Source organism: Monodon monoceros, unplaced genomic scaffold (assembly GCF_005190385.1).
Source record: "Monodon monoceros isolate NGI ecotype Baffin Bay Population unplaced genomic scaffold, NGI_Narwhal_1 Super_Scaffold_22, whole genome shotgun sequence".
Taxonomy (NCBI): Eukaryota; Metazoa; Chordata; class Mammalia; order Artiodactyla; family Monodontidae; genus Monodon; species Monodon monoceros.
The window spans coordinates 27626807-27643071 of NW_021703779.1; the positions used below are offsets into that span (position 1 = coordinate 27626807).

Consider the following 16265-nt stretch of genomic DNA (forward strand, 5'->3'; position numbering starts at 1 on the left):
CTCTGGGATGGGGTGGGGACAGAAGAAGAAGAAGAGGCAGAAGACTTTCTCCATCCAGCCTTCTGACTCCACTCCAGCTCAAACTGCCTCTTTCCAGCTCTGGTACATTAACAGGTGCCTAAGGAAATCCTAGGCCTGGGGAGTCCTTTAAAAACCACTTGGCAGCTATACAGCTGAAAAATGATAGCTTCAGACTATAAGCTATACGGAAATGGAAGCCTGAATTTACTTTCATTCATGCATCCATTCCTTGAAAACAGATGAAGCCCTTCTCTGCGCCAGGCTTTGTGCTCAGCATTGGAGACACCAAGACAAGGAGGAAAAGCCTACTCTCTCCTTCCAAATAATTTCACTTCTAGGCCATTTCTTCTCCATCTCCACGTAGAAAACCACACACGAGCCAACACCAGTTGACTATCTTACTGCTAGCCTCTGCAGACCCCCTGCATCAGACGCCTTCATTGCTGAAGATTTGGTAGCCAGGGGTCACAGCCCTCTGCTCTTCCCCAGTTCTGGCCCAATTCGGGGTGATTTCAACCTTGGCAGCGAGGACTCGTGCATCACTCTAGCCTCTCAGTTCATTAGCTTCCTATTTCATCTCCATGGAAATTCACATCTAGTCCGCCTCTGCTGCCCACGCAAACGGTCATATCCTAGACCTAGCCAGCCGAACTGTTCCGCTTCTGAAATAACGTTCAGCTTTGCTGCTGTCTGACCACAACTTCTTGCCTTTCCAGTCACTTCCGCACAATCTCTTCCTCTACCGCCCTGAACACTTGGCCTCTCGATCCCTCTACCTCCTAATTACCAGCTTCCACCCAAATTCACAGCCTCTCCTACCCCATGCAGACTCCACGGACAGCACTCCAACCACTTAACCACTCTTTGGCCCAAATCCCTACTTCGCTTGCCCGGCTGGCCTCTGCCCACCTGGGACAGAACCATCCGGTTCCTGACTACTGGCTGTGCCTGGAGAAACACCCCTGCGGACTGGTGCTGTCGTAAACCGCTCAGCAGACTCTGGGCTCCACGATGCTGCTTCTCAAAATAGCCCTCCCTTTCTCCACAGAGGTTAAGGCCAACCGCGACTCTATCCCCTTCTGCCATTAGCTGCAGCACAGGACCTCTCCTCCACCTTCACGCAAAAAAACAGAGCCCTCCCCGCGGGCATCCCTCGCCCACTTCCCACTAGGTCTCCTTAGTTACCTAGCCCGGCCCAGATCCTTTCCTCAGCCCCACTCCTTACAGTGGAGGAGAGGCGTCCCCTTTCTTCCCTTGGCCTCCGGATTACCTTCCCCTCTCCTCTGAGAACTCACATGTTTTAGTATCTCCTGAGCCAGCAACTACAATTTTGTCCCCGCTTCTCATATTCATTCAAACAGACTCAAGCGTCTCTCAACCTATGTGCACGTGCACTCCATTAACTCCTCAGCCCCTTCCAGCTAACTACCGCCCATCTCCCCTCCCCTTCACAGCTAAATTTCTCCAAGAATCATCTCAACTGTCTTTACCTCCCCACTTTTGCTTTACTTTGAAGCCCACTTCACCACCTGCACCGTGCCTCTAAAACCTCACCAAAGTTACTAAGGACCTCCTTGTTGCTAAATCCCATGGACACTTTTGCCAACCTCATCCTGACCTCCCAGCAACATCTGACCCCGGTGGCAGGCCCCTTCTTTCTGCCCATGCAGTATGTACCACTATACCTTCTTTGAGTCTTCCTTTGCGGTCCCCTCTGTACCTTGTTCGCCCCCTGTCCTACATCCTGTTTTCTTGTTACTTTACACTCCCCGAGCATCTGCACGCTTATGATTCCTAAACGTTGCCCGTATGTTTCTCCTGAGCGCCACAGCTCTATGTTCAGCTCTGCCAGGGCACGTCCGCCGCTCCCCCCAGGTGAGCACCTCAGTTATCTTCCTTGATTCCCCCTCACCTAGCACATCACTAAGCTCATCACTAAGCCCTATCCATTCCACCTCGTATTTTTCAACTCTCCCCACTTATCTCCATTCCTCCTTTGCCAATTCAGGCCACCACATTGCTGGTTTAGACGACTGAAACTGCTCACCAAGTCTCTCCCCCAGCAGGTGTACACTACCGCCAGGGTGCAGGCTCTATTCCACAGCCAGAGTCATCTTTCGAAATGACAATCCCATCGTGCCATCCCTTTGCGAGGCTCCCCACTGACCTCTAAACTCTTTAGCTTAAGTTTAAAAGGCCTTTCCCAATCTGCCTCCTGCTTCTCCTCCAGCCAAATATTTTACCACAGTCCCTCCCTGGAGCTCCTGTGCTTTAGCCACGCCGCAGTATTTTCAGTTCTTGACGGCATCTCTGGGCCCCACGCCTCAGCACATGCTCTGCCTCCTGATGAGAACATTCTTTCTGGAGGGAGCTCTACTGACCCTTCTGGACTCACGTGTCATAGATGCCACCTCTTCAAGCAAACCCCACAACTCATGGTACCAATTCTTCCACGGTCACATGACTAAATATATGACTTTGAAACTGTCCCTTCACTTTTTCTCAGGGTGTCCATAAAGGCTTTTTTGTGTGTGTGTGTGGTACGTGGGCCTCTCACTGCTGTGGCCTCTCCCGTTGCGGAGCACAGGCTCCGGACGCGCAGGCTCAGCGGCCATGGCTCACGGGCCGAGCCGCTCCGCGGCATGTGGGATCCTCCCGGACCGGGGCACGAACCTGTGTCCCTGCATCGGCAGGTGGACCCTCAACCACTGCGCCACCAGGGAAGCCCCATAAAGCCTTAATAGAGGTGTTTTTTGTTTTTTGTTTTTTTTTTTTACAGACTGTAGATGTTCTTGATGATCTTATACACATACACCTATGTCTCTAGACTTACGGACACCCTGTATATCCCTCATTAGACTGTAAGTTCCATCAGGGTAGGGACTGTGCCTATCTGTTTCGTGGTCACATTAACAACATACATGGGCTCTCAAACAATATTATACCTGGTAACAGATATATAAACTATCTGATAAACAGACAGCATTGTATGACACTTTGGGAATTTTTCCCGCTGATGTAAGTTATTTAGCAAAAGCAGAAAAACAACCTTGTCATCTTTCTTCTATGACAGTATTTATCCGAACCTTAGCATTCAAGCTCAAAAACAATACACATCTGTGAACTCTGGTTTGGGTAAGGCAATCTGATGCTAATACTTCAAATATTCAATACATTTTATAAGAAGAAGTAAAGGTAGAACAGGTGGAGATAATTCAAGTTCCATAAAGATAATTCTGGATGCCAACGCCATTAGTTAGAAAATAAAAATTACTGGTATCTTATCAATTCAACATCAGTAGCTGAGGAATGGTGACAGGAATGATTCTAAACAATGTAACAAAGCAGTCTAGGTGAACACTCAGCCAAAGATACCTTGAAAAAATGAATTCTATGTTACACCCGGGCTTGAGAGAGCTACTTCTCCCCACTCCAATAGCAAACACTCCCAACCATTTTTTTTTTAAACCAAAGAATAACTATCAAGTATTTTGAGCACTGCTTAATACTTACAGCAAAGGGCCTTCTGCAGTCTTCGGAGTTTCATGGCAGTCCTATAAGCCGAGAACCTGACATTATTCAGGTCAGCTGAAGAAAAAAGGGGGAAAACAAAGATCATTTGTTATTTTCTCAAAAGGCACAGATAAACTCCCAATGATTTGCCGACAACAACAAGAGGCTAGGGGGAAAATGTCTCTTGTATATGCCCCAATTTTGGAAAGGTGAATTTTTGTCAATGTGGGGAAAGAAAAAAAATGTCTTTTTGCTCTTTGACAATCAGGAAAGCTAAGTTCTGTGAGGGATGACAGTGGCATGGCCTGCAGGGAGCTCATACAGTCCTTGTGCCCAAGAGGGAAAAGAAGGACAGGTATTTCTTTTTTCTAGACTGTAATCGTGGTTCTATTGTAGTGAATCTTTGCTACACAAGGTGAAAGAGAACAGGGAAGATTTCCCTGAAACAGCTATGAGAACTTAGCAAACTATCAAGTGGCAACGTAACATGTTTTTCTGATTATCAAAGTTATACATGCTCACTGTGAAAAACTTAGAAATTAAAGGAAAATATAAAACCAAGTAAACAAATCATCCGTAATCCCATTACGCAAAGATACGCACTGTTAACATTTTGAATATTTCTTACCCAACACAGGTGTGTGTCTCTGTGTGTGAGATGTAGTTTAAAATTTAATTGGCACAGTTAACCCTCATTCCAGGTTTAGGTCCACCTGATCCCACAGGTTCCTTCTATTTAACTATTTTGCATTTATCTAGAAAGTAACTAACTCAGCAAAGACAGGATAAAGGAGAGCTGGCTTAAAAAGAAGTTCACAAACTCACATGTGTGTACACACACACGTACTAATCGGAAGTTTTTGCTCGAAAGTTTGGATGCCAGCTAAACATACAAAAATGATACTAGATGTCAACAAGAAAAGCTGCGAGTCCATATCAGAATGGATATTTGTTTCCGTACGTATTCTGTACTAATGAAGGTACTGCTATTCTAAAAGAGATTAAAATAAGTAAAATAAAACTGGGACTAAAATAAACATTTAGCTTTATATTCTAAGGTGCAATCATTCTACTATTCTGCACGGATTAACAGCTCAACAATTTCTGCTACAGTGGTTTCTACTGTCACCTGTCTATCAAGCCCCAACTCACCTCACCTAGCAGAAATCTATATTCAGATGATGCCCTCACTCAATTTTGCGTAAGCCCTGATATACGCCAAGATATACTTCTTTTCTTGCATTTTTGTGTATTTATGTTTCATAAACCCAGCTCCAAAAAGCTCCTTGAAGACAAGTACCCTGTCCCCTACTTCTGTCGTTATTTCCCAGTGACTTAACATACAACTGCTCTCTGAAAAAACAGGTCTAATACAGCTCAGGGACTGACCGACAAACTGAATGAATATGTGAACAAAAAAATGAAAAAAAGAAAAACTATACTGGCAAACATGACTAACTGCCATAATCAAACGGCACCCACAGAACCAATTCTAATTGGAGGTTAAGAAAGGGAAATAATTTAATCCATATCCAAGCTGCTTGGGTCAACATTATTAGATTGATGGCCTTTGCAGAGACCAAATATAACAACCTAAATTGAAATTAGGGGAAAGAAAAACAATGTCTGTAATTTACTTTAAAATATTCAATGTAAAAACCAAAAAGACTGACAATACTAAATGTTGGCAAGGATGTGGAGCAACTGGAACTCTCAGACACTGTTGGTGGGAATATAAAATAGTATGACTACTTTGGAAAACCAGGTTAGCAATTTCTCATGAAATTAAACATACATCTATCTTATGACCCAAAATTCGGCTCCTAGACATTCAGCCAAAAGAAATAAAAACACGCCCACAAAAAGATGTGTACGTGAATGCGCATAGTAGCTTTAATTCGTAATAGCCAAAAACTGGAAAGAAAACTAGAGTAGAATGAATAAACAAATTGTGGTGTAGTCACACAACAGGATACTACTCTGCATTAAAAAGGAACTAACTACTGATAAAGCAACATTGTGAGCTGATCTGAAAAACATTACCCTGGGTAAAAGTCAGGCACAAAGAGTAAAAAAAAAAAAAAAAAAAAAAAAAAAATACTGCTTGATTCCGTTTATGTGAAATTCTCGAAGAGATAAATCTCACCTATACACTGACAGAAGGCAGACAGATGGTAGCCGGGAGCGGGGACGGGGTGGGTAACTAATTGAAAGGAACACAGTCGTATTTTTTAGGTGACTGAAATGTTATATATCTTGATTGACATGAAGGTCATTTGAGTGCATACGTCTGTCAAAAACTCAAACTGTACACTTAAAATGGGTACATTTTATTGTGTTTAAAGTATGCCTCAATAAAGTAGATTTTAAGAGTTAAAAAAAACCCTCACGGGGACCGTACAATATGAAGTATGTGTGTGTTAGCTTAGCTACGTTGCAGAGGCGGTGAGTTGTCTTAATCAGGAAAGCACACTCCAGGGGTGGTTGGCTAGCAATTAATCAAAAAGCCTCACTCCAGAGCCACCCCTGTTAAGTGCTTCAGCTATATTTAGCTCCTGTTACACCTAAAATCCTATTAATACACCTAGTATCCAAATTAATGTTGGATGGGCTTGTGTTAGTGATATTAGTGGTTTACAACATACCAGGACTGTTGAAAAGGGTTTAGAATAGAAACATTCCCTGCCCTTACATTAACAGGGCGTGGGAAGAATCTAGCAGGCCCTCCACCTTTAAAAATGGTGCCCTAGGCCGGATTCCAAAATCTCCAGCTGTAGTTCATTGGATTCTTGGTTGCCTGAATTCAATTAGATGGCTGACAAAATCCTGCTGTTACAGCAGGGGGTTTGCCAACTTGAGCGCACACCAGAATCACCTGGAGGGCTGGTTAAAAATACACATTCCCAAGCCCCACGCTCAGATGTTCTGATTCCGCGGGTCTGGAGAGGGCCTGAGGATCTGCATCTCTAACAGGTTTCTAGGTGCTCCTGATGCTGCTGGTCCAGAGACCACACTTTGAGAACCGCTGTGTTAAGGACTGTGGCAGGTGCGGATCGTGAGGCTCTCCCGCCAAGCACTCAAAAAGGCAGGGCTGTGACCTCACTGTGCCTTGGACACAGCCTTTAAAATTGTTCTCTGCTCTGTGGCTAGTAAGTGTTCATATGTGACAGAGCTTGTTCTGAGACTTGCTTTCATTATAAACCTGGTAGCCGAGATGTGGATAGGAAGGCAGCCCTCACCGATGTCTTAACCACGGGTGGCTACCAACACATACCTACCCCCAGAGAACCTGGGCAGATCCTTTTTGCCCAGATTATGATTCGAGGACCAAGAGCACCAGCACCTCTTTGGACCTTGTTAGGAATGCAGAATCTCAGGCCCCACCCAGCTCTAAGAATCAAAATCAACATTTTAACAAGATCCCCAGGTAATTCGTATGCGCCTTCAAGTACAATGGAGTCTTTAATTGTACATTTTAATACAGTTTCTTGTTCCACGTTGTTAAAGTGCAAGTATAAACTCTACAGAGACCTGTGTGGTCTATTGTTTTTGTCTTTCTACAATCCATTTTGTGGGCTTTTAGAGTATTTAATGACTATTGCAGTCAATTAGACCAAAAACTCACCTCTGGGATATATTTGTGGGTCTCTTGTTTATGATGAATGCCAATAAAAGGTATTCAATAAGTTAAAAGTGTCTACTCTGTCCGATTTTCCTGGATCTATTCAGAATTCAGGACAAATGGTCTAAATGAGGTCAGAAGCCCCATCCAATCCTCACCGTTCATATCAAGAATTGGCAAATTCCAGGAGCTTGAGATCCAAGTGGGAGAGGCAAGGATGATGTGATTCTTTCAGGGCGTGGTTCACGGTAGAATACTATCAGAGACAAGCATCTGGAACATTCCTGCTCTAGCAGTGCTCTCAGCTTCCCTAAAGCAGTACAAACTTTCTTCCCTTTCAAATCCTTCTTAACTATGGCACATTCTACCCGGCGTTAATCCACTCTGACACCCTCTCAAGCATACCCCCAAACACAATGCAGAGAACAAGACTTCTGCCACCAGTTTTCTACGTACCACAGTCCAACCAATTATCAGTGATTCAGGAAGACCAAAAGAAAGTAGCAGGGAAAATGTCTAGTTTCCAACATAATGCAACAGAAGCCATACAAATTTACATCCAGTAAGCATCAGTGAATTGCAACGGAGTTCTGGTGCCCTGAAAGTCCTACTCCAGAGGGTTAACCATCTGTGTTGTCTGAATCCGCCCTCTGGCTTACAGCCGGGAGAGAGAAGTCTCCGCAGCCTTGTGAAAATGTGTAGGATACACACTGAAACCTCAAGATGCGGTACAGCTGCGGACAATGTGACACTGTCCTGGGCTGAGGCTGGAGCTGATCTCGTAGCTAAAGTATGCGTGCAGAATAAAGCTTCAAGCCCCAAGCCCCGATCCCCATCCCCCGTGGGAGGCCAGCCTCCACTTTCCCTGGGAGCTGCCTTTCCAGGACTTTGGCCCAAGCTGTGATGAGCTCACTAGCTCTCACAACCGGAACTCAAGAGGCGTGAGGCTATCCAAGAAACGAGTCACACGATGTTTGCATGGCAGCTGGTGGAGAGCGCACTTGGAAGGATAAACACGCTGAACTGTACATTCCTCTTCATGACTTTAATTATTTTATCCAGGGCTGGTTCTGGCCTAAAAATGAAGAAATCTAGAAACTTAAGGAACAAGGGGCAATATTACACCATCTACACTCTCAAGTTGAATCACCAGCTACTGAAGTGATGGTCCATTTGACTTTTATTTTTAGGCACAAAACAAATAACAGGTTTTGCTGCACCTTTCTTTAGCCTATGAATTTCCCTTGACTTCGGTAAGTATTTCTGTTGCATGACTTTTACTTTCATTCTGTGGAAGGTAGTGGTGGAAGGTGTCAAATTCACCAGAAAAGAGGAATGAGCGATCAAGTTTGAGCCATAAACCTACACATTGTTGGACTTGCTCTTGCAAAATGACTGAAAAACGCCTCAGCATTTTAAACTTATGGGAAATTTTGGAAAATATTATAGAAATAAAACATTAAGGCCCTTCGTTTCAATTTTACAGCTGCTTTCTGCCTTTTAATCATACTTCAAAAATCCTGCTACCTATGACCAAACTGAGGTCTAGAATTTAAAACAAGGAGTATTTCGGTCCAGCTTTCCAATGGCTTGTGGGCACTTTTTAGAAAGGCCCAAAGTTTCAGTATGTTTATCTATATTAGGTGGAAAGAATGACAATGACCCCATAAATGTAATGAGTGGAAAGAGCTGGATGGCTGAAGATTAACTCCAACAGATGAATTCGTGGTATGGTCTTTGTTTCCTACCAACTCTATTTCCCAGCAGAAATGTATTCCAAATCACTCAGGTGATCATGAGTGAAAAATAAAATCTAGAGGAAGTATGATTTTTTGGGGGTATAGTTCCAACTTCAGTGTTGGCATACAATGTGAATTAAACTACTACTGCATGTCCATTTTAACAATTCTCCAAATTTTCTAAAGAAGCCACAACAAGGTGGTCTCCCCCTACACTAATATGATATATAGAAAGGCAGATTTTAAAATATTAATAATATATCTCTGATTCCCCAGCCTCACTCTTCCTATAGCATTCTAATGGACACTCCACACGACAAGTGTTATTCTGATCAGTTCAAACTCACTAAAACAGGCAAGAGCCACGGACAGGCCTTTATGAGGCTTGAGATAAACTGAGTAATTTAAACCAAGTCTGGCTTGAAGGCAAATTAAGCCAAGATACCCAGGCTTCAGAAGCTTTAGAGTACAAAGTAGAATTGTGGGGAAGTCTTCAAGAACTCTTCAATAATACGGAGGAGTTCTGGAACATATCTTTAAAGAATTAGCCGAGAGAGAGGAGGTACATTAACACATGACACTTGGTCTATAATTTTTTAGATATATTTGAGGCCTTTTACAATCTACACTCATTAAAACCTCATCATCAACACTGAGCTTTACTTAAATGGGGCAAAAATAAACCTACGTAGAGATAAATAGGAATGACACATTCATACTTGTATGAACTGCAGAAAGCTGTGAATTTATAATTACTATCAAGTTGTTTCCAGGTGTGAAATGGTATTACTTATTTGCTACCAGTTATTCTCCAGAATTCTTCTGAAAAATGAAGAGAAGCAATAAAGGATCCAGGGTAGCACAAATGTGGAAGACTTAGAATTGTGAAAGAGAGACACAAACCAACCCAAACCAAAAATAAAAAAATAGGGAAGTTCAACTGTGAAGTAAAAGAGAGCACCAAATCCTGACTTGTGGGCTGTTCAAGGCCTTTCTGGCTCCCTACTTTTGCTTGGCCTTCCTCAGCTCAATGTCACTACTTCTTAGCAACATTGTTCTCGTGGAAGAGTTGAAATTCAAATTAGCTTTGCTTTCTTGTTTGCTGCTCTGGTAAAAGGTTTGTTGAGAAAGCAGTTTCTATAACGAACGGCCAATGTAAACTTCTGCGGCGGGTGGGTGGGTGGGTGGGGAGACACCATGTATCTTAAATACTATTTCTGGGCCTGAATTCTCCCCCAGATAATGGAGAGGTGACTCACGTGGACACTGCTGCACCATGTTCCTTCTACTTAAGCTTCAAATCAGAAAGGATTCGGGCTCTAATTCTCAAAGCCTTGTCCACCAAAAAAATATATATAAAATAATATTAATGGTCCAGGAAGACTCTTTAGGAAAAACTGGTTTATAGCTTTGTAAAAGACATCCACCAAATAAAAACAAACACACAGATAGAACAGAGTAGTGGTTACGAGAAGGCAAGGCAGGGAGGCGAAAATGGGTAAAGTAGGTCAACTCTATGGTGATGGAGGGAAACTAAATTTTTGGTGGTGAGCACACTGTAGGGTATACAGAAGTAGAAATAGAATGCTGTACACTTGAAACTCATTTAATGTTATAAATCAATGTTACTCAAGGAAAAATTATTTTTAAAAAGACATCCATCTATTCATAATCCTTCCACCTATCTTCTCAATGCTTATCGAGAGTGAGCACATAGGGAAACACAGGCCAGGAAGGCCTCTCTGAGAAAGTGACATTTAAGCAAAGATCTGAAGGGTGATGGGAGTTAGCCAGGTGAAGAGTAGAAAGAAAGAGCAAAGCAAGATGAAAGGTCAGCATGTTCAAAAAAGGCTCGCAAGCAGAGAAGAGTGTAGACCATTGAGAATCCTAAGAAGGCCCAGACTGCTGAAATCTCAGAGCGCAAGGATGAAGAATGACCCCAGGTAGGCAGGGGGAGGCCGACTGTAGGGCCCTGCACTTCATGTTAAGGACTTAGGTCTTGGGACTTCCAGCTAAACATGGCAGATGGAACAGACTCGTTTATTCCTCATGTCAAACTACTAGGATGACAGAAAAAGAATTAAAAATGACATCTACCTAAAAGAAAAGAGACAAAACTGGAGAGGAGATGAGAAGAGACTCCAGTGTCTTGGAAGCTTGGAAGATGACCTGATGGTAGCTGATTCAGGAGAAATCCCAAGCCTAAATTCATGTGAGGGGAAGAGGGGCAGTTGGGGCACTAACAAGAAGCATATGCCCATTTACACAGCCAAGAAGTCCCAGAAGTTAGAGGCCTCGGGTTCTTCTGAGGGCTGTGATGTGGCTGAAAATGCAGGGAGTAGTTGCAACTCTTTAGAGCCCTCAACACCTTCTCCCCTAGCCCATGCAGCCAAGGATGCAGCCAAGCATCCTAGCCACTCCTGGCTTCACCCTGACAGAAGGCTGGAGGGTTGATCTCAGAAGAAGCTGCACCAGACATGGAGGCATCAGAAGTAACTAAACCTGGGAGTGACGTAAGGCACCGAAAACAGAGGGATCAAGTGCCATGGCACTCAAAGAATGTACATCCTTAACTTCATTCCCTACTCCCGAGTTCCATATTGTGCCTTTTCTCCTTCGGTCAACTCACTGAAAAAGCTATTCCACCTAAGCACTTCCTTATTTGCCATCCTTATGGTCAGAAGAAACATCAATCGGCAAGGTCTCTAAACTGATCCTCTATCTCTGATCAGCCTTCCCTTCATGCTCCAATTAGAACCACACCAAATCAAGCCAATGCTCTTTCCTTCTGGTCTCCTTCGTAACAAGAGACTGTCACACAGTCCACTCTCATCGCTGGGCTGAACGATATTATTCCCTTTCTCTGACTCAGAACCTTCAGTCACTGCTCTCCCGTGTGTTCCTTGAGCCTTAACACGGGCAACTCAACTAACCGACGCAACTATCAGAACTCCACAAACTTATAAAATTACCCCAGTCTCCTTCAACTCTCTTCTACACTTCATTAATTAACCACCCTTTCCACACTCTCTTCACAAATGAACACACATCCCAGATTCTCCAGGGCAGAGACAGTTTAATTAAATTTTTACTCTGTATAATAAAGGTGAGACATTTTTCAATGATCAAATGTGACTTGATTTTCATACCTTTTACAATTTTTCATATAACCAAATTCACAAACAGTTTTTTAAAAGTTTGTGCCCTATTTGTCGGGGGCTGGAAAAACATACTTTCTTTGCAATAGGGTTGACACTACCTATTTCAAATCTCCCATCCTTTCTCACAGTTGGGGAATCTGTGGTAAATCTATTTTCATGATAAAAATAAACAGGAGTAAATGTCCATTTCCTTTAATGCTAGCCTCATCTTTCAATGATTTCTCCGGTAACCACAGACCATAGGGCACAAACCGGCTGAATTTACTCTGCAGACCTGTTTTTTTGTTTTCGTTTGTTTGGTTTTGGCTCCCGTAATGGTTTTTTAAATTGTTGAATGATTTGCCAACAGTTAAAAATCTGGAGACTTCCCATCGTCTTGCTTCTCCGGAAGAACCTAAAGACTCACCTTCTTGCATGTCAGTGGGGGAAGCTGAGGCCCAATCAGCCCCAAGAGAAGCTTTTCAGGTTGACCCACTTCCCACCCAGCCGCCTTCAGTCATTTAAATGACCAGTTTGGCCCCAGGAGGCATTTCCTTTTGGAGTTCTGCCTCAGCCAGACCACTTCCTATTCTCCCCCCAAATTTACTTCCACCCCTCTTTCTCACGTCTATGTCAAAGCTTTTACTGTCGAGTTCCTCCAATAACTAGCTGTTATCTGGCTTTCACTCAAATTACGCTGTGGAAACATTTCTTACTGGGCTTTCCAAAAATTTTCCAGCTATTCTTTGGACTCCACCATTTACTAATGCATTCAAACTAAAGGACTGTGCCACCAAAAATACTGCCTCAGTCCACTGACTTTTCCAGCACAAGAATATGGGAAGACAGAACCAAAACCCATAACTAGTCTACTGACTGTATATCATGAAGTGACCATTACTTATACATTTAAAAATCATCAATTCACATTTATCTAAGCACCTATTGCGGGCCTAACTGTATACTAAGCTCAGGGGTTGAAGATTCAGGCTTCTAAAATACTGGGGAAAACACAAAGATAAGTATTTCACTCCCACAAAAATCAACATGTATTTTCTTTGGTTATGTGAGCAGAAACATACACTGCAAAGAGCCGTGTATACATGAGATGCAAAAGTAGTTTCCAGCACGACATAAACTATTCCGGTGAACATTTGTAAGGTTAATGGAATTGAAAATTTTCCATATAAGCCATGTGCTTTATGAAATAGTGATTAATTTCTACGTTAGCCCACAAAGGCTTAAGATTTATTTAAATACTCAATATATGATAAAAATAAAGTCTATAGCAATACTGGTCAAAATGAATGATATAACGAACTAGAAGTAGCTTTATCTTTCATTCTTTTACTTGAGGAAGAAAAGATGAGAAAAGGAAATGGAGACTTCTGGAAAGATTGTGTTGTGTTCAATATCACTGGCACCGAAGGGCAATAAATGTTGGTGCTCAATAAATGGTTTGAATTGAATGAAATTCGGAAAGGAACTTCCCTACTTTGACCAGGTTTAAGCCGTTAGTGACATTGATGCCACATTTGATTTCTCTTCAAATAATATCACTTCCCACTGCTCTGGATGAATCATTGGAATAATTCTCATGCTTACTTACCCCTTACAGGCTGAGCTTGGGCTTCTTTTCTGAAACACACGTTACATAGATATCAAGACTTTCCCAGACATAAAGGAGTTGGAATAAAAGGAGAAAGAACAAAGGTCATCTAGAGAGGATGCTTGTAATCTAGAAAGTGGACTCAGCTGTATTTAACTGTGGCGGATTCTGTAGGTTGTTTCACACAATACTTTCAAAGTCTTTCTCCCTGGTCTTTCTCTACTACAAAGTCTCGAGGATCTCAATTCTCTAATCTATAGCCAGTGGCAGCCATGTGGACATGGTTTTGGTCAATGCTTGACAAGACATCTGCAGGGAAGGGTTTCCTTTTCCAAAATGAAAGACAAAGAGCCTGAGAGGGAGAAGGTCCTTTCTCCTTCCTGCCTGAGGGGCAGCAGTCATTAAGCAACCCAGAGGTCAAAGGTCACTCACTAAAGATACTACAGCAGAACAAAGGCCCAGATCTCTGATGGCATCACTGAACTCTGCCTTAGCTCTCTACTGTCTCCAGACTTCTTGTTATACAAAAAACATCAACCCCTATGTGGCTAAGATACAGCTGCTCAGGTATTCTGTTACTTGCAGCAAATGTACTTCTGACCCATTAACTGAACCATAAGCAACAAAATGCAGAATACCAAGTAGAGGGCACCATCCTTCCCTTGCAATCCTCCGTGGGGCAGAGGAACAAAGCAGTAAGATCTGGGATCACAGGGTTCCCCATTCTTGCTACCAAGCGGTGTCACTGATGCAGGACAGCTTGACAGTTAATTTAACGTTTAACACAATGTTACAGTAGACGGCTTATATGGCTAAGGCACTCTTCCAGACATAAATAGATCTGCGGAGCATCTAACTAGACATTTGTTTTGCATGGGACTATCACAAATCTGATTTGGCCCAGACGTGAGGATTAGAATTTTTAAATATACAAGTTATTTCTCTGAAAATTAATGTCTACGTATACATGAACACTTGTTAGTAACTAATTTTTCATTAACTCTTTAGACATGTTTATATCTTTATCTCTTCATTAGTGCAAAATCTCCTTAAAGCCAAGCAGCATCTTTCCTTACTCATCGCTCTTAGGATAAATGTTATTTAAAAAATGTTAAGCTTTGGGGCTTCCCTGATGGCGCAGTGGTTGGGAGTCCGCCTGCCGATGCAGGGGACGCGGGTTCGTGCCCCGGTCCGGGAGGATCCCACATGCCGCGGAGCGGCTGGGCCCGTGAGCCATGGCCGCTGGGCCTGCGCGTCCGGAGCCTGTGCTCCGCAGGAGAGGCCACAGCAGTGAGAGGCCCGCGTACCGCAAAAAAAATGTAAAGCTTTGGTAACTTTCAACTATTCAGAAGTCTTAAAACTCAGATTAAGATTTCGTAGTCTATCCTTTATCTAAGAGTGTAAGTTTTAGGTTCTAATGGAAAATGATTTGCATCCTCTGTCTGCCTCTCTCCATTCTCTGGTCCCCAATTCCCACACACCCCCAATATCCATTCCCCTCAATACCACTGTGAATAAAACAGATGCCAAAGTGGACATCAGTGGAAATCTGACCCTTAATTACCACGGGGCAAACGAATTAACCTTCTGCAAAACTCTTTTTTTGGAACGTTCCTGCCTTAGGCTGGTACTCACCCGTTTAATCTTATTAGGGAAAATAAACTGGGTTTTTATTATTGTTGTTATTTGAGAGGTGGAAGAAGATAATCTGTTAAATCCTTAAGCGTGAATAGTTAGTCCAAGATAGTACACAGTTCAAGATACGTAAGTGGCCAGGAACATGATAAAATGTGCTTGTTTCTGTGTTGTGTATACGCTAGCTGGGGAGAGGAAGGGGGGGGGGGCGGGGACGGACGGGGACGGACACACGATATGCCTCAAACTGCCCATGCACCCAGAAGTCTCATGACAGTATGATGTTTATAAAAATGAAGTATGTTTCAGTTTTATGTGTTACTTTTTCTGGAAACTAGATACTACTGATGAGATCCTTTTAAAGATACTAATATAGAAATCATTCTTAAAAAAGAAAAAAAAAAGACCCACCACTTAGCTGCAGCTGTTATAAAATTAATCAGAAAAAAAAAAAAAGGGCTTCCCTGGTGGCGCAGTGGTTGAGAGTCCGCCTGCCGATGCAGGGGACACGGGTTCGTGCCCCGGTCCGGGAAGATCCCACATGTCGCGGAGCGGCTGGGCCCGTGAGCCATGGCCGCTGAGCCTGCGCGTCCGGAGCCTGTGCTACGCAATGAGAGAGGCCACAACAGTAAGAGGCCCGCGTACAGAAAAAAAAAAAAAAATTAATCAGTGGCAGGAGCTTTTCATTAGATAATGGACTGCCTTGTCCCCGGACATAGACTGAGTTGCTTTTAATAAGAAAGGATGCCTTAGGGAGAGATCCACATTCACCCGTCTATGTGTCTAGACAATACATTTGAATCAAGAAATGAAATGTTGGGCTTCCCTGCTGGCGCAGTGGTTGAGAGTCCGCCTGCCGATGCAGGGGACACGGGTTCGTGACCCGGTCCGGGAAGATCCCACGTGCCGCGGAGCGGCTGGGCCCGTGAGCCATGGCCGCTGAGCCTGCGCGTCCGGAGCCTGTGCTCCGCAACGGGAGAGGCCAC

At 43.4% G+C, this 16265-nt stretch overlaps 1 protein-coding gene across 4 annotated transcripts in view; it reads right to left on the minus strand.

Annotated features, from left to right (window-relative positions):
• The window catches only part of DMD (dystrophin), a 2107962-nt gene that overhangs the window by 112327 nt on the left and 1979370 nt on the right, over nucleotides 1-16265 (minus strand). For all 4 annotated transcript variants that reach the window (XM_029240034.1, XM_029240038.1, XM_029240035.1 and 1 more), the window contains one exon: nucleotides 3535-3609. In XM_029240034.1, the coding sequence (XP_029095867.1) occupies nucleotides 3535-3609 (75 nt within the window). The remainder of the gene's footprint in view (nucleotides 1-3534; nucleotides 3610-16265) is intronic.